The sequence below is a fragment of the Phoenix dactylifera genome, chromosome 9 (assembly GCF_051530095.1).
Source record: "Phoenix dactylifera cultivar Ajwa chromosome 9, Ajwa_hap1_PhDact_Kaust_v1.1, whole genome shotgun sequence".
In the NCBI taxonomy this organism is placed as follows: Eukaryota; Viridiplantae; Streptophyta; class Magnoliopsida; order Arecales; family Arecaceae; genus Phoenix; species Phoenix dactylifera.
The window spans coordinates 441848-468416 of NC_143198.1; the positions used below are offsets into that span (position 1 = coordinate 441848).

The window sequence follows — 26569 nt, forward strand, 5'->3', positions numbered from 1 at the left end:
GTGGGATTTTCTGCCGCGTGGCCACCATCCAGGGGCCGTAGACTGGCCCCTGGGCCTCCTCACCGCCACCCGAGGTCGGTGGATCTGCCTTCCCCCCATCTTCGTTGCCACCGGGGGCGCCTCCCTGTGTGCGCTGGGCTCCACCGGAAAACGGCACGCCGCTTCCACGTGCCCCATCCGCCCACAGCGAGAACAAATGGTTGGGACATTCTCGAAGACGAAGGGCTGCCACCGCACCTTCGTCTTCCCCTGTATCAGGACGCCGGGCCGCAACGGTTCAGTGGTGTCGATCGCCACTTTTACTCGGGCGAAACCCATCGCCGTCTGCTGCTCGGTAACCCCATCCACCGCCACCGGCTGGCCCGCCCGCGCCGCTATGTGAAGTATGGTCGAAGTCGACCAGTACTCCGGGGGCAACCGCGGCAACCGGAGCCACACCAGAGCCCTTTTCACCGTATCGTCCCCAGGCTCGAAGTCAGGGACCCACGGGCTCATGGCGAGGAGTTGCCCCGCCACCACCCACGGCCCCTCACTGAGAGCCCGATCCCGGTCCTCCGTCGACCGGAATCTCAAAGCTAGGAAGTCGTCCGCCAGCGGGACGGCCACCACTTCCTTGAGCTTAGTGCGGGCGGCCACATCCTTGGCCACCCATTCCGCCGGAATCCGGCGGCCAAAACTGCGAGCGATCAACGCCCGACCCTCCCACACCTGCCGAGCCGCCTCAATCGGCGCCTCCGGAGGCCGCAGACGTCCGGGAAGCGTCGGCTCAGGCGGTCTACTTCCTCGGCCGTGGGCCAATGGGTAACCCACGGCCCTGGCCTTGACCAGGCCGCAGGGCGAACCCCCCGACCCGATTGCTTACCATTGCCTCTCGCCTCCTTCGTCTCCGTCGTCGCCGGCTGCTTCCCCTTCCGATCCATGGTTCGGCCGTCCACCTGAAAACAGAGTTCAACAAACCAGGTGAAGCCAAGTTACCAGTTGTCCGTCCCGGCTGTGGCAGCCGTGAAGGTCTGCTCTCTCAGGATGCCGCAGGCCCGATCCCCTCAGGCGCCGGCGAACTCCCTCAAAGCTTCCTCCGCTCAGCCGCTTGCCCGATCTTGCTGAGGGAGTCGAAACCGCTCGGTAGAACGCCCCGGTCTCGCAACCCCAGCAGTCGTGTGGACCACGGCGACCTGCCAGAACACCCAGTTCCCCGGCCGATTGCCTCACGCACACCGCCGGTCAAAACTAGCCGTTGGGCTCTCTCTCTATATTCCAGAGTTTCTCACTCTAAACTCCTTTTCGATGCGCTTCTTTGACACGAACCAGTTTCTACTTTCGGCATCGAAAAATGTGAAAGATTCCCAAAACCAGAATTTTACTTTCGTGCACCACTAACCGAAAGGACCAATAAAATCAGCGACTTTCGAACCATAAATATTCGGACAAGCTTTATTTTTCATAAGCATCATTTATAAGCCCTTATTTCGGAACAAGAATCATATGGCGTGGGCATCAAAGAAAAAAAATAAAGGGCAAGTTTTCTACTTTGCCACATTTTTTTGGTGCCTATCTTAAAGAAGAATTCTTCCTATATGATGGGCGGTACGCACTAGTCAACTTTCTAATACACACTGCAAGCTTATTTGATAAGCACCTAACAATGCTCTAATATACTTCTCATACATAGTTTTCAAAAAATAATATTCATCAATTCTATACATAGTTTTTTAGCTTTATCTAATATAATAAATTATATGCATACCATTCCTTAAATTCCATGAGCTCTTAGGTGCAAAGATCCTAGAAAAAAAAAATTGAAAAAAAAGAAAAACTAGAGAGGAGAAGAAAAACGATGAGATAAACGTCTTGATAAGAAAGAAAATAGAGAGACTTATGAGGCTGACAGGCCTTGTTAGTAGATGAAGTTTTGTTTCTATTCAATTTTTGGATTTTTTAACAAAAAATGGGTGTTCAAAAAAATATGATAAAATAGGAGTCCCACCTTCTATATCCTATGGTCCCTGTCTCATATGATTTTTGTTCCTTAATTGGTGTGAGGACCATATGTCTGGTTCCTCAAGTATGGCTCTTGAGCTTTCATCTAATAAACACCATTAATCAGCATTCTGCACAAGAAAAGGAGATGGGGCAGCCCCTCACAATTCACAAACAGAGGGGATTTGTGCTGCTCCAAGGTACGCAATAAAACCACAAAATAGATAATCTCAATAAAGTTCTTATTCTCACTTATATAGGAATTATTACATTCACGGAGAAGGGAGTCGGCTGCAAAGTCCACAATATATATCATATGGTTACATAAAAGCCTCGGCATGTCCTTCTAAGCCCTGAGCTGCTCGATTTTCTTCTCGAGCTCGTCCTTCTTCGCGCCCACCACCCTGCCCACCTCGCTTCCTCCCTTCACCAGCACGAACGTCGGCATCGCCTGCACCTGCCACTGCTGAGCCACCTCCTGAAAATTTTTGAAAATATGATAATAAAAAAAATCAAATCAAATCAAAATTTGAAAACCCCAAACCCTATTCCCATCTCATTCTCTGCAGCCGCAAAGTTTTTTTTAATATAAAAAAAAAGAGAGAAGAGAAAAAAATCCGATACCGAGAGCTCGTCGACATCGATCTTGACAAAGACCACGTCGGTGTACTTGGCTGCCATGGCCTTGAAGGCCGGCTCGATGAAGCGGCATGGCCCGCACCACGACGCCGAGAAATCGATCACCATCTTGCCCATCAAGCCATCAACAAATCAATTACTCAAGAAACGAACCGATTAGAGATTTAAGCAACAATCCATGAAGTAAAATGGCAGAAGGGATGGGATGAAATGGGGGAGGGAGGAGAGGAGTAGAATACCAGCTTGGAGGAGTCCTTGTGGGACTTCCAATGATCGTTCCAGGCATTCTCGGAGTGGATGGCGACGACGGGAGAATTGCCCTCGTCGGCGGCGGGGGAGGAGAAGAGCTGCCCCATTTTCCCTCTCTCGTTATTCTTCCCTCACTCGCTCTATGGTCCCAAGATATTTGCCGGGTGGTCCCTTAAATAGCTGCGTGGCTGCTGGACCCCGTTTTCGTCTATTTCTGCTGGCAGCTGGACGTGGGTTTCGGATTCTCTCACCACCCACGGTGGGCTCGAATTCCGTTCCCACCGACGGTTTCGGCTACCTACTTGTTTATCGAGAGAGAAGATGGTTTCTCCCTTCTCCATGCAGCCGGGACCACCGTTGTCATCGCGACGACGTCATCTACGACAGCTAGAAACATCTAGAACCCTCCGTCATCACGACGACATCATTTAGGACAGCCAGAAATATCTGAAAGCCCAAAATTGTTCTTATCTTGTGGAAGCCCCCATCTGCTGGCAATGTGAAGGTGAATTTCGACGGAAGTCTGTCCAATAGTATGGACAGTGCAGGTATGAAATTTATGATCAGGAGTCATGACTCGGAGCTAATTATGGCGGAAGGACGATATGTGGCTGGACTGACATCTATTAAAGCGGAGCTCAAGGCAGTATGGGAAGACATTGCCCATGTAAGATGAGTGTTAGAGACAGAGTGCATCTTGCTAGAAGGGGACTCAGCCACAGTGATTGACTGAATTGATCTGGAGGGTCGAGGAGGAGGAACAACCCTCTGTTGCGTAACATCTGAAAGATGGTGGGCGACTGTAGGGCATTTCAAATAGAATATATGCGCCATGTTATTATTGATATGACTTCTGGACTAGCATTTTAGCCCCAAGCATTCACATTCAAACGTGAAGGTGTTTCCTTTTTTTCTTTTAGTTTCAGTAAATAAGGTTATCTTTCTTTGATGCCACCAATACGTATAAGATTCTGAACTTTGTTGGTAGCATGCATCACATGCGTCGTGTGCTTAAACCATGCTTCAATTAGCTTTTACAATATTATGCTTTTTCCATAATGGGAAACTCAGCATTTCTTAATCGGATTAGTAAGTTGGTCGAGAATGATGGTGATAGCAGGAGGATAAGAATGAATAAATACAGGGAGGCACCAAGCATCTAATCCAACCGTAAAATATGATCATTACCAGGGACTGGCAAATTCCTCAGGCCTTTTCAAGCATGATATGCTCGAGATCTAGCATCATTCCAACTCAAATTCTGTGACAAGCAACGACTCCAATCAGTCCAATGACAGTCAACGCAAATTAACAATAGTAAGTTCTTCGTGAAGGTGTTGCCTTCTTAACAAACCACTAATCGAGTGCCCTTGCAATGGTAATAAAACAAACTTTATCCCCAGGCAATTAACTGCCCTTCATATCAGCTACTGACAAGGAAAATTATTCTCCCAACGATTAGCAACATTTCATCATAGTCATTCAAATGCCCAGAGTAACCCCACTTGGAGCATACACCAATTAGCAGAATTGATGTCTGTTTGAAAGGAAGCCATAATGTTTAACTTACAAACTTGGAACCACAAGATCAGCTTCTTTTCAATGGATGAGCTTTCATGTTACAATTTCAGCTTTCAACGCAGTTCTTCCATAACCGTAGCAAAACAGCTGCCAACTTCTTGACATTTGTATTAAAGATCTACCACTGTACAGTATTTATTAAGAGAAAATTTAAAGTAATCTATGTATACAAAGATGCATAGTCTCGAATGGGCATAATCTGTATGGCTCTGCCCCTTTGATCGAAGATAATAATGCAACCTCATACATAAGAGTGGGCATAATCTGTATGGCTCTGCCCCTTTGATCGAAGATAATAATGCATGATTTAGATCGTGGAATGCAACCACAAAATCACCATCATCCTGCATCCGTTCATGGGTTCTGGCCTGGAGTCCATTCAAATCTTGTATTCTTCTGTTTTTGGCCAATGTGTCGTCTCACTGCTTTCTGATTCACCTCAAAAATGAACCTCATGTCTCTGATCTGCAAGCACCATCAAATGCAATAGATTAGATTGTTACCGACCTAACATTTCATATTAATGAACGAGTGAGTGCCTCTGGATGCCCGTCACCAATTAAAACATCAAAGAGCAAAAAACCGATAAAGAAACATGCATCAAAAATTCAGATGCATGTGTCAAGACTACTCCATATGACAACTACCTATGGGATATGTTTATTGATACATCCAGCAAAAAACAAAAGCATCAGTCTCCTTAAGTATTAAATAAAAATGAATTATTTGACACAGCTTGAGGGGATAGTGTTGTGTATGTAAGATTTGTGCCTTAGAGATGAATGTATTTCCTTGTATCAAACCGCCTTGTCTTTTTATCTCTTCATTTCCAAGTTAAAGGAAAACCAGGGGGCTTTGCATGAGCTTACACTGCATAACAACTGCTCTTTGGATAAATTATTGCCTGTGCCTGGTTACCTCCTTATATAAAGAAGAGCAAAAGTTGCCTGATTTCAAAGATAAATGACAGAAAAATGGAAGTGTGTGAAACAAATTCAGCACTACGGTCATAGAAATTGTCGAGTTTTGATGGATCTTAATCTAGTTGATATTTGTAAAGGCAGCTTCATATAGATGGGACAAGGCTTTTTGGCATTTGGCTTTGTTGTATGTATATATGCATGCGCACAATGGTAAAAATTATTGTAAGGAAGTAATTAAAAGAATAGCATCCATGGTTATATCCAATATCATCATTTTCATGAATCAAAAAAAATGTAATAATAAGCAAGTTTCAAAAGAAATGTAATCATTCAAATGTTGCAAACAGTAACCATCCCATACCTCGATCAAAGAACCTGAACTTAGATTTATACGCTTTTTAGCCGCTACTTCCTTGCTGTTGACAAAGATTGAACACTTTCCAGTATTCTTCAAGAGAAATAATCCATCATCATCCATCTTTATAATTGCCTGTGTAAGGAGAGATCAAAAAACAGTTCTGCAAAAGTGAGGTGCATATAAAATGCCGAGGTAACTAATTATACATTTTAGTAAATTGAAGTTAAAATGAGACCACAAATCAATCTTCCACAATATTCATGCAACTTGAAGCATCTTCTAACTAAACTTTTTCTTAATAAATTGTTATCAGTTAACAGTGGAGAAACAATAGTCACCTGACGCCGAGATATTTTATTAGCACGTCCTTCTCTTCCTAAGTCAATGTCAACTTTTACATCTTCTGTCGCTCTTCCAAGTGATACCTTCATGTTTAGAAAAGATTAAATTATCAAAGGAGGCAAGCAATGACAAAATATGTGAATAAACTAATTACGTGGATTACAAATGAACTTTATACAACTTATATAACAAATTTATACTGGAAAAGATAATGTGGCATAGCATTGACAGCAATCCCATAAATCTGCTGACAAAGAAAACCCATAGCATTTTAGATAATATTATAGTCTTGTAAAACAAAAAGGAGCATTACGAAATGAAATTCTCAACTACCACTCGATATGTAAGTTTTCACTTAGAAATTCTCACCCAAGATAAGCAATCCATGGGCACCACCTAAAACACATTGTCACATAATGTTTGGATTTTGATTTTGGGATTGGATCTGCTACTTGCATAAATATAAAAACAAATAACTATGATGCCATCAAGTTGGGATCACTTCATGAATCCTACTTTATTTTCGGTTCCCATACAAGAGTAAATACTGCAAGATAAAGAGTCTCCAAATCATTTTCAGTATGTCCACTGAAGTTTTTGGGTCTACTCTTGCAAGCTAAAACCAGTATCTAAACATGCTTCTTGGTGGCACTATCTCTGGTATAGTTCCATATGCCCAAAGCATCTCTTAACAGTAAGCCCTCACTTTGCCATCCACTACCAATGCCAGCAAAACCTTTGTTTAAAGAGCCAATTTCTACCTAAGCATCCTAGTTCTGCCAAATTTTTTATATCAACACCCTCATAACTGCTAAGTTATGCTGATAAGCCCACCTCTTTAACCAACAATCTGATCCATTCAATATATTTAGTCCTATTACTGTTTTGTAAATATATTCCTTGAAGACTCAGCAGCATACTATTATTGCATGGAACATATTTCACCTTTAATCTTATTGAAGACAAAACCTCTTAAATATTCTCCAAAAGGACCAACTGACAAAATGGGACCTGAATCAAGGCAAGGATGTGATCCATCCTGCAAGACGGTACAACTGAAAACAAGATGCAGTAAATAGAAGCTCAAATCCTCAAGATCAAAAGTTCAACCACTCATAGAGACAGTCTGAATACCTGACTACCATATTGATATCATTTCTCATATATGGGTCAAAAATTTAACTTGAAGGCTCTTTATTATCCAAGGCGAGGAGGCAGAGGGGCGTGTAGAAATTGCAAAGGACCGATCTTGCAAGCCAAAGTTTTTGGGATATTATAATAACCTTTGAGATCAACTACAGTACCGTAGATATTTTCAAATTGCAGGATCAACGACATCTTGATTCCTATTACTTCTTGTTTTCTATTCCTCCTCTTCTCAAATGAATGGAAAGGTTCATGTCACATATCCTACATATTGGAAATATTATCCCTATAGAGTGGCTGACCATCCAGACAGCCCCTAACTGAAGCCATTTAGGTAATTAGAAGAATTACACACTTAATTATACTTGTAAAATCAGAATGCAGTAAAAGCAGAATCCATAACAATTAAAATGCCTGGTTGAGTAAATACCTCCGGACTTTTTATGAAATACTTCAAACGGCGGCCATAAAAAACTGCAAAAGCTCCATGAGATAAAATAGCTCTATTCATAAAAGAGCGAGCACCTTGCTCCAACCTCATGATGGCCTTCTTGCTACCCGCAGACTGATACCTCGACACTGGTCATGAAAACAGAAGGGGAATAGGGTCAGCAAAGCAATGCCACTATGATATTGTAAGCAGTCCCACCTGAGCACATGCATATAAGAAACACAACACAAAATCATATGGTTACATATACCACAGGAAAATGCAAAGAATAATGCCTAAATCTGTTAAACATGGTCCTTTAGAAAAAAGTAAAAATTCCCAAATTATTCCATTTTTGTGATTTTAATTGTCGAATACAATTAGCTGTCATCGTACTAGCATTCTAAAGCCTTTTATTTCTTTTAAAGTCATTTTAGGTTTTTAACTAATGTAAAAATTTCCATATGCTTAAACCATTTCATTTATTTTTAAGATTGTATGCAAATTAATACTGCGGTCCACCATACATCCACCCCTTTTCTATACTAATGTCAAAAAGAGACGGTTTAAAATTTTAGGAATATTTCTAGCAATATTCCATTATATTTTGTTCCCAAAATACCCTAGATTCCAACTCATCTCTCTAGTGAATCCAATCAGATCAAATTAAGGAAATCCTGCTAGCAAATATATTTCTTTTTCAAAAGCACCAAACTTTAAATGGTTCGTACTCAAAATCTGTCTCAAATATCCCAACCAATTGGGAAGCCAATTTATTTCCTTCCTCTAAAAGAAGAGACTTAAATGGTTTCCATTTAGAATTCATCTATTATGTACATCTTCCACATAGATGCTACAAAATCGTATACTATCAGATTTTTTTCCCCTCTTAACAGACTTTCTTAACAATTTTAACACCTCCATTCTATAATAAATCCGATCTCTAGATTTTTTGTTCTAATCATTTTGATCCAACTCTCCCTTCCTTATATTCTTAATTGTTGTGTCATCATATTACAGTTTGTAAATAGGTATGTCATATTCACGCCTTTCTTCATGAGTACTCCATTTTGATTCTCTCTCACTCTAAAGAAAAAAGAAAAGTAAATGAAAAGTAAGATTGCATTTAAGAATTCAAGTTAGTCAAAAATCAATAAATTGTCACATGATGAGTGTTTACATAGCTTAGGCACCCATGCAGTGCCTTGGGGTGCCACACGCTAAAGCTAGCCCTAAGTCCCTCACCCAAACAATATATACAAACCAACAGCAATCTAGCCATATGACCTAGCGTGCATTTTTGTGCTTCCCGTTCAACACCTCTATCAAACCGAACTCTTTCAACAACCTGGAGTGTATACAAGCAACTCATCTTGTCAAGTTGACCACAATGCTTGTGCGCACCTTCATGCCACTGAAATACTTTTCTTATGTGTGTTCCACAACCAGGCACCGCTGTGTTGTCTCAAGGCTTTGCCCCTCGATAAATACTGCATACCCAAACGCCTCTCTGCCCAATAAAGCACCCCGTGCAACAATTTATCCAATAACTCTAATCCACAAGCCTACTTTGTGACCCTTCAAATAACCATAGACCAAACACGCATGGCACAACCCCACAATGCCAAAGTATTGCATAAGGCTTCTAGACAAGCCAAATACCTGTGCCGTGAAGCTATATTGCCAAACTGACACATCCCGCAGCTTATGAAGCCACAGATGACCATGCACATCTAAGTCCTTGCATGCCTCTGTTCATGGCCATATTGCCCAACATTTCCATAGAATATTTGCACATCACCACGAGACATATCATCCTAGTCATCCCAGTAAATGTTCATTGATCGACAACAATTCTTTACAATCTCTATCCAACTTCTTGGTACGACACATTGACCTCCAACCCCTTGGCCCAGTTCCAAGGCACTATATCCCAACATCAGTACTTTATCAGCCACACTTTGCACCATGGCTGACCAGCTATGGATCCCCGAATGGCACTGTACTACCTCACAATTTATGCAAGTCTTGCCTATCAGGGTGGGCCAAACCCTTGCCTAACTATGTCCTACCGCTTGTACAAGATCCAACATGCATAGGGTAGACTGAACAAACCCTCCAGGTAAAACGTCGAAGAAAATCCCTCCATGCAATATGTTAGGTCATCCAACTAATATCACCCCGGATATCCCTACACGAGAATGCTCAGATAGGGGCCCCACCTCCTATAGGCTTGGGGCAATTGAGCTCCATTTGTTGATGGTTCAAACTGCTCCTCAAAATTCAAGATATCCTCAAGTTTCTAATGTACATTCTGGCAGTTTGTTGCCCAGCCTTAAAACATACTCTGAGAGGCCCCCGCAACCATGCCACAATCATGTTATGACAAAGGCTTACCTCACCTCCCTACTACCTTAGCTAGGCATCCAGCCCTCTGCACCCAGGGGTTCAAAGATAAATGAAGCTTACACCCCAGCTCAATCGCATCTCTCGCCCTGCAACATGCAAGGCTCATGTCGGCACACCTTGCAGAATGCCAGCACGTTAGGGTAAATGGCATCACAATCATCCATTGAATGTTTTCAGCTTTCTACGTTAATATTTTTTTATTTTTACATTCGAATTTATTTTTTGGTGCACCTTTATTCCATTTGATATTTTGCTTTTTTCTTTTTCAGTTTATTCTATATTTTTAAAACTTTTCCTTCTCTCTCATTTTTGCAACTCATTTGTCAACTACTCACAAGCTATGGATCCCTCCAAAAGGTTTTCATTTATCCACTTAAATCTCTCATTACTTGATTCCCCTTCCTTACATAATAACATCATCCAACTTAACCCATGTATCTCTTTTCTTGCATATATGTGTAATCGATCTTCTATAGTTTCCTTGCATACCTTGCTCATTCAAACTGGTCTAAGCACTCCCTTTACACGCTAACATGGCAATGCAACTAAAAGTGATGGATGTGCACTTTTCCAATCAATGGTTGTGAGTGTTTACAGCTACACAAGAAAAATCATGTGTGGACCTCTGAGTATTATTTTTCAATCTCTCTTCCCTCTCTCCCTTGCCATATTTGCATTACATTTATGAAAACATACAGGCATATTTGCTTCCACAACATGTTGCTCGTACATACATGCATCACATGCAATCAAAAAAAAGAAAAACCAGAGGGTTAATGTTTGAAAATGCCAATGTTTTAGTTGCCATGAGCAAGTATTACCTTCCCTGGTGAAAAGGCTGGAATCCTGATCATAAGGACCTAAGTCCATGCCAAGTATCTACAAAAATGTGTGAGTAAATAGAACGATCATATCAGCATTGCAGGTTCGGAATATAAATCATCAGAAATGGAACCTGAAAGAACACATAAAAGCATTATTTTACTTAACCAAAGAAAAGGCCAGATATTTTTTACCATAGCCTCAATGTCAGAAAAGCTGGGTACTTCATTTTCACTGTCAGAAATTTGCTCTTCTTGATCTGAAGTAGACATATTTGCCACTGGATCTAAAAGACCCAACTCTGCAGAAACCAAATCTGCATGGGATGGCACAAAATTCCATTGTGTTGCTTGTATATCTGCTTCCTCTTTGCAACCATCAACTATGCTTAAGGCATAGAGTTTAGAATGATCAGACACCTGAACTGGCTTCTCTATAAAAGAATCAATAGACGTGTTGGATTTGCCAGGTTTCCCTGAATCTTGAGTTGTACTTTCTTCCTTCAAGGCAGCAACTGGGGCTGAGGGTAAGGCAACATTTGCTGATGTGCATAAATTCGGGTCATCAACAGCAATGCCTGCAAATCTGGAGACTCCAGCTATGGAATTACTTTTAAAGGACTCAGCTTCTACCGTGCAACCATCAGTTGAGAGCATCGTGCCCACTTTTAGTGATGTGGATGACTTTGCCTTCATGGAGGATAGAAGAGGATGTGCAATTCCCAATTGTTCCTCCTTTACCATGGTTAAGTCTTTAAAAGTATGTTTCCCATCATTGGATAACATCTTGATAGAGGAGGAAATCGGACCACTTTGTTCCTTAGAAGTGTGTTCCCATGTAGACATAGGAACTTGTGGAAGCACTTGAGTGGGTAAAAAGACATCATCATTGCATGGGATTTCAGGATCCTCTGTGTTCAATGTACAGATTACAAACCCTTCGAGAGGGTCAATAATATGATGTTTTTTCAAAGAAGAAGATGGCAGATTAACTTCTGAAACACAAAAACCATGATCATTATCATGGACAGAACATATCTGATCACAATTATCATTGGTCCCACCAGGACATGTCCCTTCAGGAATCATGATGCATGAGTCCAAAACCTCAGTAGCTTTGGGATCACTTGAGTTGGGGGCATCATCTTGATGTGTGTCGCTAGGAGAATTCAACAACATGGAGCCTAGACCATTTAGGCAGGAGTTATTTTCAATATCTTCCTCATCCACATCAATGAAAAGGAGCCCCTCGTCATCAGCAAAATCTATGTTAGAAAAATCCATGAAGTCACTTTCTGAGATTACTGCTGCGTCATCTAAGCCAGCATCAGACATCCCATGATTCGACTTGGGTTCTGAGGTGATAGCATCACATCCTGGCATATCCATGTTCTTACTATCATTAACAGTGAGAATCTCATGTTCTTTTTCTTCAAAGTGCATACCCACTGCTATAGTTGGTGCAGACATGTTCTGAACCGTTCCCCAAACAGGCAGGCCGGGTGCTGGAGATGAACATCCAAGTTGATGGAGCGAGTCCCCACATTCTGGAACTTGCGAACTTATGTTATCTTTTCCTGCAAAACCATCTTCATTACCATCATACTGGTCAAGATTAGTTTCTGTAACTTCGTTGTCATATGGGTTGCTCGTTGATAATGGTTGCAGTAGCTTAATGTCCTGTACATCTTGACAGGCTTTTAAAGAATTAAGATCCTCTCTAAGGATCTGCAGATGATCTTTTTGTATGTTGTCATGTCCAAGTGACTGATTTGCATTATTTTCTCCTGCTCTGTCAATTGACGCAGAGGAAATATTCTGTGTGTATCCATATAAGCAGTCCCTATCTACTATCTGATCTGGAAGTTCATCTTCAACTGAGTTCACATGCTCTGTACGAAATGCATGGCAAGCAATATTACCACAGGCAGCAGCAGAATCAACCCTCAGCATATCAGAGAAATCATGTTGTCCATTATGATAGTCAGTTTCTTGATGTCCGTAACAATTTAAGAAAGGCTCCCCTAGGGAAGTATCATCAGCTGGATGCTGACCATGAGGTTCTAACTGGTCTCCACAGCCATAACTATTGCCAGTACTGATGTGTGGGCCTTGTGGCATAAGAAAGCCCAGATTAGCAGAACTACAAGGTTCATTACAAACTCTCTTTCGCATGGCATAGTAATGACTTCGTATGCTGTCCCCTTTTCGTTTCCCACATAAAGAATCTTTTCCTTTGGAAGTGCAAGTTCGATTAGCTTTGGGAGGATTGGATATGGAAAGTTCAATCTCAAATTCAATAATACGAGCAGATGCCTCGGCTGAGATATCTGGATCATAGAGAAGTGAATACCAACGGTCCTGTAGTTCTTGAAGAGTAAATTGACGAGAAAAGGGCACTGCACCTTTAGCCAATGACTCCAAGGAAGCACCAGCCTGTGATATACAAGGCATCAAAAAATGCTTTTGTAAATTCAAGACTTAATGAAACATTAACAGTGGCAATTAAACCTTAAGCAAGCATCTAGGATAAATAAGATGAAAACACGGCAAAAATTTTCTGATATGGACCCAAATCACCCAATATTATACTAATTCAAAATAGTGCATTTCAAACACTCCCTGTGGCCAGATTTTCATGATATCTGCTCATATGTTCCTCATAAGTTACAAACTCCTCATCGCATGCGTATCCATCCTAAATCATAAAACAAGGTTACACCATGTAGGTAGGGTTGGTCCTAGATGCCAAAAGAAACATTAGCCAAAGGGCTCAAATTTAGTAGAATATAATCGGTAGTATGTTAGAAGTGATGATGCCGTTAAAACTTTAAGATATCATCCGAATATAAGTAACATCAGATCCTTAAAGCATTCTTGCCAAAAGCACTTTGACATATGTTTCATTAGAACTATATAAAGGAATCCACATATTTTATAAATAAGGGGATATGTAGTGAAAATGTACATATTGGGCAAACACCCAGGAAATGTTCATCGGTAGATGCAGTGGTTGGCCCTGAAGTTACATTGTCTACGAACCCTTAGAAATATCATCAGGAACTCCAAGTTAAACAATTATCATCCACTGCCAATTTTCTTTATAGATTAAGCTGCCTTCCGTATTAGCACTTTCATCGGGTTGTTCATGAAATACAACAACCTGATCATAGGTGACCACCAGAAAAGCTGGTGAATTCACACCACAAATTTGTTTTTCTAATAAACCCACAACATTTGTTAGTGAAATAACAAATAATTATTTATATAAAAAAGTGTTCACCGTCCTTCCCCCCTTCAATCAATGCATTACCAATAAGTATACCATTTCTGTCTGCAAGTTAAATAAATGGATTTTTGGGGATTAGAACCTTGAGTTTCTAGTCTCTATGGAACTCTTCTAAACAAGCCATCAAACTGAGTGCATCCTATGCAACAAACATATAAGAATTGCTTCTAGTGAACGACTATGGCTTGCATCTAGCCTCATGAACCAATCAAGGCCTTTCATTCTCATTGTACACAACTCTCTGGCTCATGGCTGTTGCTGTTCTTATGTTCGTTTATCTGACCAATTGCACTCTTTCCTCAAATCCTCCTAAAAATACTTGATAGACTCATCCATTCTATATTCATCCTATCCTCATGGGGCCTCCTTATTATCCACCAATTTGATCAATACATAATAGCTAGTCTTATATTCTATTTTTACAAAAATGAGAAGCTTGAATAATACTAACATTTGCATCAAAAGGCAGATTGCCACTTCAGTGACCCCAATGTAAAAGCATAGATTACATGCAATTGTTATAAAGGTTTACGGCTGTCTGCAGCATTAATATGCCAAGCATGTACCTATACCTTAGAAAGAAAAGAGAGAGAGAGAGAGAGAGAGAGAGAGAGAGAGTATTTCAACAAAATCATAAGTACCACACTAATATCATGTTATAGCTAAATCTCACTTTAGTCTAGCTGAAGTAGATTGGATTCAAAGAGATAAAGTTGCCGACCAATTAAAACAACTTTATTAGAATAGTGAATGATTTCATGTTTTCCACAAAAGGGAATGGTGCAGGCAATTTGAACTTTAAACTATATGGTATTGACATGCAACCAAACAGGTGCTCTGAAACTAACCTTGGTAGTAGAAATTTTCTATCTAGGGAATGAACTTGCTTTGGAAACTCCTCAAAAACTCAAATTCCACCAGCTTCCTAAGCACTTCCTATTTTAAGGTTTTAAATTGTCTTCCTCCCTAGACCCGCTCCTGCACCCATTCCTGATTCTGGCAACTAAAGAACTAACAATGACATGCTGACCCAAAAATTATGCTGCTTGATAAATATTAATTATCCATTAGATGCAGTCACAAATATCTGGAGAAATGCACCCTACTGGAAGTCAAAAGATGCACTTCTCAAATGAGATGCAGGGAGAGATATTGGTTGGACATGGAAAAAGCTAGGTGTCAAGAAACAGTTATGGTGGGAGTCAAGGTGGGCGTCTATTTTTCATTTTCCCCTTTGTCATTTTGAACTAGCACTCCAACACCAACTGAGGTTCATTGCAAATTTGCAGTACCAAAAGGGGTTGGCTCTTTCAAGGAAACGAACCTTCTGCGATAAGAAAAACTTGGTCGGATGGTTGCAGCAACTATCTGAGCTCGTAAAAAAATTATGGTGACACACAAGGTCCATGTTACCTGGTTAGATTTTATAGCCAAAACATTCATAAAGCCAATTTACAGAAAATAGTCCATTATTTATGTTAATGTGATACCAATATTTTCCCTAATAGGAACTTATCACTGAGAGCTTCCAATCAGTATCACGGCGTTCTGCTGATTGCTACCCTTTCAAGGGTGACAAAGGCACACAATTATACATTTGCACAACTTTAAAGTAGCAAACGAGTAAAATCAAGACAGTACTGGTTACAGTCATCTCATATACAAGGTTAAACTAAATTAAATACGAGGCGTTCCCTGCGATTGCTATCAAGTATTAACTTTTAAATTTAATAGAGGCGTCACGAGGTTGTGCTCCATTGAAAGCTCTAATTCCTCTTAATTTCGAGAAACTTTGGTAGAATTATACTGAGGAGAACAGAAATAAGATGAAATAAAGCTAAACGGCATCTCAATATCCAATTTCCTCCTAAAAAAACCCTCAAATCTCGAAACAGAAATACATTGTAAGAAGTCATCGCAAAAACTTTCGGATGAGCAAACTATCAAAAGTTTTAGACGACCTCAAGATAGATAAAAGTATAGATAAAGAAAACAAGTCGAGTATTAAAATTTGTTGGTTAATTGCAATGGTCGAATACATTGAATCAGGATAAAATGAAAGGAACAAAGAGAACGCGAGATCTGGCTACCTCCATGGCGTTTTTGAGCAGGAGATCGTCCTCTCGGATCCACTTGGTTAGGGTTGTGAGAGCTCCCATCTTCGGGGTTGGGGTTGGGGTTGGGGTTCCCCGGGCGGCAGGGGGGGAGAGGGGCGCAGGGCTGGAGATTGGTCAAGGCGACGGTGGGGCGTGCGGGGCGAGACAATGGTTTAGGGTTTAAGGTTTGGCGAGGAGAGGGAAAGCCGGGTGGGGCTGCGAATTGATCGGGCCGCTTCGTGATCCAACCCGGACCAGGACTTCGGTCTGAACCGCTCCGGCCGCAACCGCCCTTGGAGAGTCCTGGGTCGAGTGGGAGACCCGACTGCCTGGCCCGTCGTACCAAAAGCGAAAAGTGTTGTTCCTGGTACGAACAGGGTCGTACCGTGAACAAAAAAGAATTCTGAAATGACCACCGTCAAGAGGGTCAGAACTACAACTATTATTTCCAAAATGATTAACCTCCAAAACGAAATTTTATATAACCATGAAACGCTGTACGGCATCTACACTTACATAAAGATCGATCACTAATCAAAATAAAATTCCTAACTCTTAAAAATATGTATAATTAATAACTATTGATCTATCTAACTCTAATAGAAAACGCAAGCAAATTAAATCTAGATCGGATAGAAAATAGCTCAAAAAATCACAATAATTTATGGCAGCATCCAAATGACTGCATGATGCAAAATGAATTTTTACATATTTTTCATGCCCATAGGAAGTGCTTATATTGCCCTGAAGCACCCACTGAAGCGATACGGTAGCAGGTCTTAAGATGATAGTGGAGGTAAGGCGAGCTCATCTCCTGTATCCGTCGTGTGTGTGTGTGTTGATGGAGAGGACGGTGCTGTGTGTGCGTGGTGGAATGCTCGGAAGGAGACGAGTGAATGCTTTATTGATGGATCTTATAAGGTGGGGTGTGAAGCTACTCCCATAGAGGTGATTCCACCGGCACCGCGAACACGAGCAATAAGAGAGATGCTACCATGGGTAACCAAAGGCCGTAGAGGTTGTTCCTGGGCGTATATGACTAAGAAGGTGATTAGGAGGTGGAACGACTTGGTAAGCGACACTTTAACAAGGTGATTGAACTCCCTGTGTAAAATTCTGGGAGCTTGCACAAAATGAAGGCTATCCCTGATTGGGAAGACTCTGGACTGCTGACTTGGTCAAGAGTTTCTCGGAAAGAGCCTTGCAAAGAGATGGAAGCTCACCTCTCTGCCGTATATTGTTTTTTTTTATTTTTTTGAATATGTTTATACTAGAATTGTATAAATCATCCGTTTTAGTGAAAAAAAATTATATATATTTTTCTTATTGCAGCCAACCGTTACATTTTTTGATTTCAACTAGAAAAAGACTATTCAGAAGTCATCACACAAGGGGAATTATGAGAGTAGAGTCTCGGCTGCTTGTGCTTGAGCCCTGGAATGCAAACTACAAGGCTCCTAAAAACCCCATCAAGCATGCCGTTGTTTTAATTTTGTGGTGCAAAGCATGCCTTGGTTTGGATGCGCATGGAAGAGCTTCCGATGGATGAAATCAAACAGAGGAGCTTTGCCAAGGTATGCATTTTGGTGGCTCTAGACAACCCGTGACCGCTAGTGTTTTCCACTTTTTGGCCCTTCCATTTGATCCAGTGAATGTTTTTATTATTAGTCAAACTTCTTATTTATCCATTATATCGAACACAAACTATTATGACTTCTTTAACCAGAGCAATTTTTATTATGCTGTTTACCTGATTCTACCATCTTGATTACCGAGTCATGATTCACGAGTCTCGGAATAACTAGCACACAACTAAACAACAACAAAATAGTTCCAATTTTATTATAGGCAGACCTGGCCGGCCAATGAAAACCCCTTCCCAAGTACCAATCCTGCTGTACTATTATTTTAGTTAATCAAAATTACTCGAACCTCCAAAATCCGGTCCACATTGGTTACATTTCTTTAATCTTAAAAAAAAATGGTACATATTTAATGAGCATGTTTGCGGCGCTGAGTTGAAAACAGCCTGAAAAGATACTACTTACATCTGTTTATGATGCCAAGTTGAAAGTAGCCTATAAAAGATATCACTTATGCCACGAACATACTGGAGTGGAGTGCATCCACCTTAAAAGGAAACGCTGCAGTAGTAGTGATCGACTGGCTTCAGCAGAATGTTGAAAGACACAAACAAAGTGCTTGGCATCTGTTGCTGCATGACGTGTGTTTATGAGGAGGCTTGTGTCTTTCCAGACCATTTATGTATTTCGAAAGGTAAATAATATAGTGAATTGTATCGTCTCTCTTACCCATCATTCGGAAGACTTTTTATGAAATAGTTTTTAGTCCAACTTGTTGTTTTTTTTTAATGACTTTATAAACGCAACCACATGTGTATACCATAAGATGTCATAGTAAAAATAATAATAATAATAATAATGATCGAGAAAAAAAAAAAAAAAAAGGAAAAAGAAAGAAAGAAAGAAGAAGACCCTGAGCAAGTAGCCACCAAGTAGCCTGCCATTAATAAGGCCGAAAAGCGGTGCGACCCCGTGAGCACCATCATACGGCTCCCAAAAGTCTCCAGTGCCCACCACATCACCGATCGCTTCATCTACCGTACACCGTACACGAATCTCAAATTCAAGCCCTTTCGTTGCGGTTCCCCACTTCCCCCCACCCCAACTCTGCTGCCCCCAATCCCCTCCCATCGCCTCCCCTCGGAACCCCTACCCCGCCGCTCCAAATCGGCAGATCCCCCACGTCTCCTCGCCCTTTATTTCTCTCCCTTCCCCCCGGCTCTCCCTCTAGACCCTTTCCTCTCCCCCCAGCAGCCATCGCATCCCATCCGATAGAGGAGAAGAGAAGAGAGAGAGTGGGGTGTTCTAATGGCGTCGGGCTCGGGGGCAGCGGAGGCGGCGGAAGGGCCGGTGCTGAGCCTCATAAGCAAGCGGCTTCGGGCTCTGCGGAAGAAGCACAACCGCATCATCCAGATGGAGGAGAGCCAGGCCCAGGGAAAACCCCTCAACAAGGAGCAGGAGGAGCTCCTCCGCTCCAAGCCTGCAGTCACAGCCCTCATCGATGAGCTCGAGAAGCTCCGCTCCCCCCTCGTCGCCGCCCTCCACGACGAGCTCTCCCGCTGCCCCTCTCCGCCGCCCCAAGACCCCCCCACTCCCCCTCCCCTAGCCGTCGCCGCCGAGCCCAACGACAAGGCCGTCGAGGACATCCTCGCCTTGCTCTATTTCGGCTGCCTCTTCGATATCAGGCCGCAAAGCGAGTTCACCTCCATGATGCTCACCCGGACGCACGAGCGGGACTGCTGCTTGACGTATGATTATGTGACCGACGACGCCACCGATTTGCTCGGGGAGCGCGACCTCGACGCGATCTCGGCGCTCGGCTCACTCGTGACCTCGAGGCAGGCCTACTCCGGGGTCTCCCACAAGAACGCGCTTCTGGGATGCGTCCAGCACGCCAAGCTCTGGCTTCAGAAGTCCGATCAGCCCATCCATTCGGGAGAATCCGTGACCTGTATCTATCTGCCATTGGCTTCTCAATGACTTGTTATTTTCTTAATTGATTTTTTTATTGATTTCTTGGTTTTTGACTTTTGGTTTGGTTTGCAGATGCTGGGTTGAGGGAGAAATTGAACAAGATTATGGCGTCGGACTACTTCACCACGACCCCAGAGATGAAAGCTCCGGTAGATGTGGCTGCGGCTGTGGGGAAGTTCAGCGCGACTAGCCAGGTGCAGATTTCTGAGACCACCATGGTGGCATCGCCGTCTGCCCAAACTGAAGGTTCCCCAACACATCATCAGCACAAGGTGAACTCTTTATTGCATAAATTATATTTAAATTCGTTGCTTCTAAGTTTCCAGTTATTTATAGGTTCCCTGTGCTCGTGCCTTTTCCGATCTAGAGTTAGTGATGTCCAATCGTAAGATGTTAGAGTACCATCACTTTTTACGTCAAAGCTCTCTCCCTTTCCCTGCCCCCTCTTTTTGATCTCTTTACTTTCTTCATTGAAAATTCCCTGAAATGGACTTATTTCATTCTTTACAAGTAATCTTCCTGACGACATTGAACGTACTGCAACCAAGTGTGATCCACAAGTGCTGTTTGTTTTAGTGCTCATACATCGCGATCTTAATATAAGGAAAATGAAGATGCCCTTCTTGTGTTTCCATCCTTATTCTAGTTCTAGTTCTAAAGGATTTTGTGTCATTTTAATGTATGTTCAAAGTTGTAACTTTTGATAGGAATATGTAAATCCTCATATGGTCAAGGGCATCTGATCTAGCAGTGTTAGTTGGTGCAACTCAATCGATGATCAGGAAAAACAGAATGTGTTTGTGAATATGTTAAATTCAGGTGAGTTACAATTGAATGGAAGGCAATACCCATTTTGCATAACATAGTTCAATGTTGGTAATGATAAGTATAGATTGGTTAGTTCAGTGACATATGATATTATAGTGGGTTCATGAACTTGAAGGTGTTTTAAAGTTTAAAAAAAGGTGACTATACGTGTTTCTAATTAATTCTGCTGAAGTTGGTTTTGCAATTGTAAAGTTAAATCCTGATGTAATTCCTGCATGTAATATGGTTTCTCAAATCATATTGTCCATGACAGCATTTTTTTCTCCTTCTTCCTGCTTCAAATGTTAACATAAAGCTTTGATCTCGTTCCATTTTGTAATATTGATAACACTATATTCTCAATGGTTATGTAATTTTTATGGTTTGCAATTTTATCATCAATATATTTCTTTTTATTCTTTCATTTTTGGGTCAAAAAACAATTAACCTTTCAGCTGAAATGAAGTGGACTGAATGAATATGTTACTTGTATTATCCTTTTTTTCTCTTATATCATGTTGGGGGCTCAGGGTGGTTTCATATAAAATGCTTGGGAAATTCAACCTGCAGTTATTGTATTTATAACCATCTTTTAGGTTTTCTTCCATAAATTGGCATCTTTGGATTGCTTTAGTTTTCAGTCATTTGGTGATCTATGTTTGTGTTTGTACATATCTGCCTTCATAACATCATGAAGACATTGATTTACAAACTTGTGTTCCATGCAACTTAATGACCCTGTTTACAATAACATGCTCAGACTTATCTCATATAGTCCACATTATTTCTTGAACTTCTTATGCATTGTTGAATAAGGATTTTGTTGACTTTTCAGAGTATTATCTTGTGATTTTGATTCAGTCTAGTTGAAACAATTGAAGTAATCATATGTCATGGCTACCTCATGCTTAGCTTCCACATATATTGTAATGGAGTTGACAAAGTTTGTTCAATGTGAATTTCTTGTTATCTGCAGTTACCTGGTAAATATTTCCTTGGCTTTTGACAATTTTCATATGGAAAAGCAACGAATGATCACATCAAGGATGATGCGTAGAATAGTTATGCCTTTCATGTGGAATGGTGCCAATTATCATCAGTTTAACATGGAATGGGTTAATATTTATGATTCTCACTAATGTCTTGATTGATTGTACAACAAACTAATTGAATCCTACAGAACTTAAAATCGTCAAAAATAAATCTGTTAAGTATGTCTAGAAGTTTGTGCCAAACACTTTAAAATTAAAATATTCAATAATGTAATAAGGTGGTTGTTTCTCAAAATATGGGCTCCAAGAGTGTAACATGAACCCAATGTGTATGAAACAGTATTAGTGTAAGTTGAAAGTATGACAATTACCTTGGGATAAGTCATGTTGTATTTTCCAGTGATGCTGATTGTTGCTGCTTCTATCATCATTATTTAAGCACAAGGAAAATAAATGTGAAGGCACTAATGTAAGAATATCTTGCTGTGGAGATGAATTAGGGTGATTGAGATGTATCCTTAACCTTTTCACTAAAGGTGGACAGCCAGGTTCTTTTTAGAAGTTAGTAGTGAAGTGTTAAGTATTCACCACCAGAAGTAAATGAGAAATGTGAAGGCACAAATGTAAGAATATCTTGCAGTGGAGATGAATTAGGGTGATTGAGATGTATCCTTAACATTTTCTCTAAAGGTGGACAGCCAGGTTCTTTTAAGAATTTAGTAGTGAAGTGTTAAGTACTCACCACCAGAAGTAAATGAGCCAATTATATCTCGGTTCAATGTTGTGCATGAAAATAGGGAGAAACAAAGGTTAGATGCATGGTATTTACTTACCCAGGTTCCATAAATGCTATGTAACCCCTCAAATTGATTTGCCTTTGTTGATGAACCACTAGATCCACTGAAATATGTTTGAAATCTAACATATATCATTTGCATTTACGAAGATGCACAAACATTAGGAAGTTTCATTCAGTATAGTCAACCTCTTCTAATTTGAGCTTTAATATTTTGAGTCAGCCTCTTTCCTCAATTTTGGAGTTTCAAGGCTTTTACGTTTTGATGGATGCATCTGAGGCCACTTTTGGAATAAATGTATCATGAGTGAAGGACGGTGGAGATCCTATGTTATGCATTAATTTATGACTAGAACTTGGGCATGTAGGTACCTGCCTAACAAACAAAGGTGCCCTTATAGGACCTTGTAAGATCAGGCTTAGCACACAGGAGGCTTAACTGCTATATGGTGTACCTCCTTTTAAAATTTTAGAGTGAATATCGTGTTGATTTTGCCTAACACATTGAAAATTTCTCTTTCCATTCACGAGGCATGTGCCTTACAAGATGCTTTGGTTGAGTTTGATGGTGAATCTGTGTCACCACGTTGCTTCAGTCTTATGTTTTGGAAAAATAGCTCTCAAAGTCAAAACTGTTTTTACTGGATTGTGTGTCCAAATCCAAGCTAAGTTCATCACCTTACTGCTAGACTCGCTTTTCAAATAGCATCATCGAAGTTGTTGATTCTTTCACTGGATAAAGTTATATTGCTTTCATACTTTTGATGGCATCTTGTTAATCAACTAAAAGAAATCCAGCATTGGTCCATTTATCTTTTATGATTAATTTGATTATGTACAACTAACTAGTTATACTCTCTATGTTTGAGTCTTTAAGGCAAGGGAGATTTGGGACTTTACCGGTTTTCCATTCCATGCCAAAGCAGGGCATAAGTTACGGCAATTATGCTGATTTTTTAGGGCATCTTTGGCTTGGGTTGTTCATAGGATTAACCTAATATAGCCAACCATGGGAGGAAGAGAAGCAGTGGGGAGAGCAAGAGTTTTAATTGCTGGGCCAGTCAGGAATGCATGATCTGAAGAGATTAGTATTACTGCAAATCAACTTTCGAAAGGGATCCATAATTCCAATTTCTTTGTGTTACTACAATCAGGGATTTACTGGAACGTGTGAGTTTCTTCTTTCCTGGCCACTACCCCTTCTCTCAGGGTTGGTGCACTATGGGTATTTCCACCAATCAATTTTTTCAGTCATCTGGATAGGCTCCAAATGTTGTAGATCACTTGTATATACTGTGTAATTGTTCAAATATATTTGAATTCCTGAACTTTAATGTCTGTAGATGAATCTTGATGTAATTTTTGTCTCTCTTTGAACAGTTTGAGTTTTGCTGCTGTCCGTTGTTTGCTTTTATCATAGAAGATGTGAAAAATCACCTAAAAAAATTAATTTGTTCTACCTATTTCAAGGAATCTAATCTTGTTTTTCTTTGAATATGTCATTGATGTCTTTTCACTGATCAGTTAATTTTACATGCTATGATTTGTAGTGATTAAACAAACTATCCATCAGCAAGCTGTAGCTCTTGTAATATAAACTTTATTTTGTATTGAGATGTTATTTAGTGGTTATCAAAACTTTTGCTGGATCTGAGGTTTGTTGTGACAGGAGGACGAGCAACAGGATTTTCAAGCAACAGAAGTCCATCCTAATCATCAGTCTACTCCTGTTGATGAACCTCCAAAGATGGTGCTTATTAACAACCTTAGAATGCATTTTGCCTTCTGTTAAACTATATCATCACAAATTTAGTCTTGCTTTTTGCTTCTCAGGATGAGGCAGACACGCTAAACCCATCAGGGGACATTGCCTCTGCCCCACAGGAGCAGCAGAAACTGGAAGCAGATGTGGAGGAACAGATCCAAAGAGATCCAGAGCCGAAGGATCGACAACACATTTCACGGAGGGGTTACCCGAGCCAGAGAGGTGGAAGTCGTGGCGGTGGGGGCAGGAGAGGCTATCCAAATGGTCGTGGTGGTCGTGGCCGAGGTGGGGGTGGTGCTTACCAAAATGGGCGGAGCCAGTATTATGAGCCTGGATACTATCCAAGAAACTACTCCAACTCCAGGGGAAGGGGAGGTCGGTCTGGTGGTTCATCCATGTACAACGGTCATGGAGGAGGACCTTATGGTGGTCATGTCCCTGCAAATGTTGAACTGGGCGCAAGCACCTAGTTTCATGTCTGATGTGCCAGGAATAGACTTCATTTTGAGATCTCTATCCAATCTGAAGAAAATCTGAATTGTGACACCCTCAATTGTTTCAAAGATACTAATTTAATATCACCATGTGGGGGTCCTGCTTATATTATGAATTATAGATGGTTGCATATAATTTATATAGGCAAATGGCTGTAGAAGGGAAACAGAGGCTTCCTAGTTGTTGCTAACTGTTTTATTTCTCTGCATGGACATGCTTGCTTTGTGCAGCACTCTGATCGGCTTGAGTAGTCTTCATCTTTCTTTTTATACCGGAAATGAGGGCGCAAAATCCTGCAGCTTAATTGGCATGGAGTTTATGATGAGATAATTTGGCAATTGGCCTTGTAGCCAAACTGTATCCTGCTAATTATATCGTCCATCCAGAATTGTTCATATTTGAAGCCATTCTAAGCGAATGGAACCTGCAATTCCAGAATTTTTTTTCCCCAAAGGGTTGAAAATCTTTGAGATGCATCTCTTGGTTGTCTTCGTGCTGTTCATCAAACAATTGGTTATAGTTTATGAGAAAACTGTGGGAAAGTGGAGGAACGATGCTTCTTGTGCGATCGGTGTGTTAGTAACTATGTATTTGGTGCTGGTTGTCAGCCAAATTTTCTTTTGTGATATTGTTTTTGATTCATTCTATTAGTTTGACCTTCAAGTCCCTGGTGAAGGTAAAGCTTCCAAATCGGATTTGTTAGAATTAAGATTCTATAATACATTTGTTGTTGGGAATGGCATATTTAATCTGCCGTGTAGGTCCGAACTAAGTTACCATGACAATGATATCCCAACGCAAGAATTGTTAAAAATAAATAGAAATGTTATAGTACAGATATCTAGAGCTAAAAGGAAAGATCACGAGCTAAGGATATGTTTTGTTGCAAAAGGATGGGCTATTTGATTAGAATAGCAATGTTTGTTTTTTTCTTTTTGACCCTTATCCTACATACGTACGTACGTTTGTATGTATGTGTGTGTGTGTGTATATATATATATATATATATATAGAGAGAGAGAGAGAGAGAGAGAGAGAGCTATTAGGTGGATCTGATCAGGCTTGGATTAAAAGATGAGGTTTCCAACATTGAAAATTTGAGTTATAATTTATTATCTTTAAATTATTTACTAAACTTCAAATAATTTGAAGATTCTTAGTCCATCTGTCAGCGTATCAAGTAGTCAAAAGATTAAATAGCTCAAATCACATGAAATAATATATGATTTTTTGACCACTGGATGCATGGACTAAAAATTTTCGCACATAATTTTTGGTGCATAAATAATTTAAAAATAGTAGAGCATATCCAACAATTCAAATCGTCGACGTAAGATCATCATCGTCTGATCTAGATACGATCGGATTTAATTGGTGAGCCACTCGACTATTGCTAAGTCTATATGTGTTTGTATACACACATTAGCTTTGATTTGGTAAGTATATTAGCATTACGTAATTAATATTTTGGCCTATATATGAGAATCTGCAGTCTAGAACCTCAGAGATTGCAAGAAGGTTTAAGTCTGCTTTCCCCGCTTCTCCGAATGAATACTCTTATTTTTCTCTTGAGAAAATATCTTCATTGTTTTTCTGAGGAAAATTGGATGCCTTTACTGTTAAATAGGTGTTCCCCTTAGCCTTTGGTGATCAAGAGGAAAGGTTTGCACGGATAAGATTATTTTTCACGCTCTTCATCTATACTCACTTGAAAGCTTGAGGAAGGTTAGAACCCATTCATTGATGCACAACTTATCCATTACGCTCATCATAGCCTCTTCTTTTTGGTAGTAATTGACCACCTCTCTAACTCATCCACTTAATAGCTAATAAATTCTCTCCATTCCACTACACAACAAACTTTTAATTTTTTTCAGAGGATCATTGTCCTGAAATT

General features: G+C 40.6%; 3 protein-coding genes across 3 annotated transcripts; 1 reads left to right on the top strand and 2 right to left on the bottom strand.

Annotated features, from left to right (window-relative positions):
• Positions 1 to 2198: 2198 nt before the first annotated feature.
• Positions 2199 to 3032, bottom strand: LOC103712047 (thioredoxin H2-2). The gene is made up of 3 exons (XM_008798423.4): positions 2856 to 3032; positions 2602 to 2724; positions 2199 to 2455 (listed from the first exon to the last, which is right to left on the bottom strand). The coding sequence occupies exons 1-3, from the start codon at positions 2970 to 2972 to the stop codon at positions 2324 to 2326; spliced, it is 372 nt and encodes a 123-aa protein (XP_008796645.1). The 5' UTR covers positions 2973 to 3032; the 3' UTR covers positions 2199 to 2323.
• Positions 3033 to 4323: 1291 nt separating this feature from the next.
• Positions 4324 to 16516, bottom strand: EMB1967 (Forkhead-associated (FHA) domain-containing protein). The gene is made up of 7 exons (XM_008798424.5): positions 16255 to 16516; positions 11071 to 13311; positions 10876 to 10933; positions 7646 to 7794; positions 6066 to 6152; positions 5731 to 5859; positions 4324 to 4911 (listed from the first exon to the last, which is right to left on the bottom strand). The coding sequence occupies exons 1-7, from the start codon at positions 16321 to 16323 to the stop codon at positions 4801 to 4803; spliced, it is 2844 nt and encodes a 947-aa protein (XP_008796646.4). The 5' UTR covers positions 16324 to 16516; the 3' UTR covers positions 4324 to 4800.
• A 2304-nt stretch (positions 16517 to 18820) lies between these two features.
• Positions 18821 to 24880, top strand: LOC103712049 (uncharacterized). The gene is made up of 4 exons (XM_008798425.6): positions 18821 to 19794; positions 19890 to 20089; positions 24082 to 24162; positions 24246 to 24880. Exons 1-4 carry the CDS (start codon positions 19152 to 19154, stop codon positions 24645 to 24647), a joined length of 1326 nt encoding a protein of 441 aa, XP_008796647.4. The 5' UTR covers positions 18821 to 19151; the 3' UTR covers positions 24648 to 24880.
• The last annotated feature ends 1689 nt before the right edge of the window (positions 24881 to 26569 follow it).

Excerpts from the sequence above, each read along its gene's own strand:
- LOC103712047 (XM_008798423.4), bottom strand. The coding sequence starts at position 2,972 with ATGGGGCAGCTCTTCTCCTCCCCCGCCGCCGACGAGGGCAATTCTCCC. Across the intron at positions 2,725-2,855 it reads ACAAGGACTCCTCCAAGCTG|ATGGTGATCGATTTCTCGGC; the intron begins GTATTCTACTCC and ends TTGATGGGCAAG. Across the intron at positions 2,456-2,601 it reads TCGATGTCGACGAGCTCTCG|GAGGTGGCTCAGCAGTGGCA; the intron begins GTATCGGATTTT and ends AAAAATTTTCAG.
- LOC103712049 (XM_008798425.6), top strand. The coding sequence starts at position 19,152 with ATGGCGTCGGGCTCGGGGGCAGCGGAGGCGGCGGAAGGGCCGGTGCTG. Across the intron at positions 19,795-19,889 it reads TTCGGGAGAATCCGTGACCT|ATGCTGGGTTGAGGGAGAAA; the intron begins GTATCTATCTGC and ends TTTGGTTTGCAG. Across the intron at positions 24,163-24,245 it reads TTGATGAACCTCCAAAGATG|GATGAGGCAGACACGCTAAA; the intron begins GTGCTTATTAAC and ends TTTGCTTCTCAG.
- EMB1967 (XM_008798424.5), bottom strand. The coding sequence starts at position 16,323 with ATGGGAGCTCTCACAACCCTAACCAAGTGGATCCGAGAGGACGATCTC. Across the intron at positions 10,934-11,070 it reads TTTCTGACATTGAGGCTATG|ATACTTGGCATGGACTTAGG; the intron begins GTAAAAAATATC and ends ACATTTTTGTAG. Across the intron at positions 6,153-7,645 it reads ATTTCATAAAAAGTCCGGAG|GTATCACTTGGAAGAGCGAC; the intron begins GTATTTACTCAA and ends CTAAACATGAAG.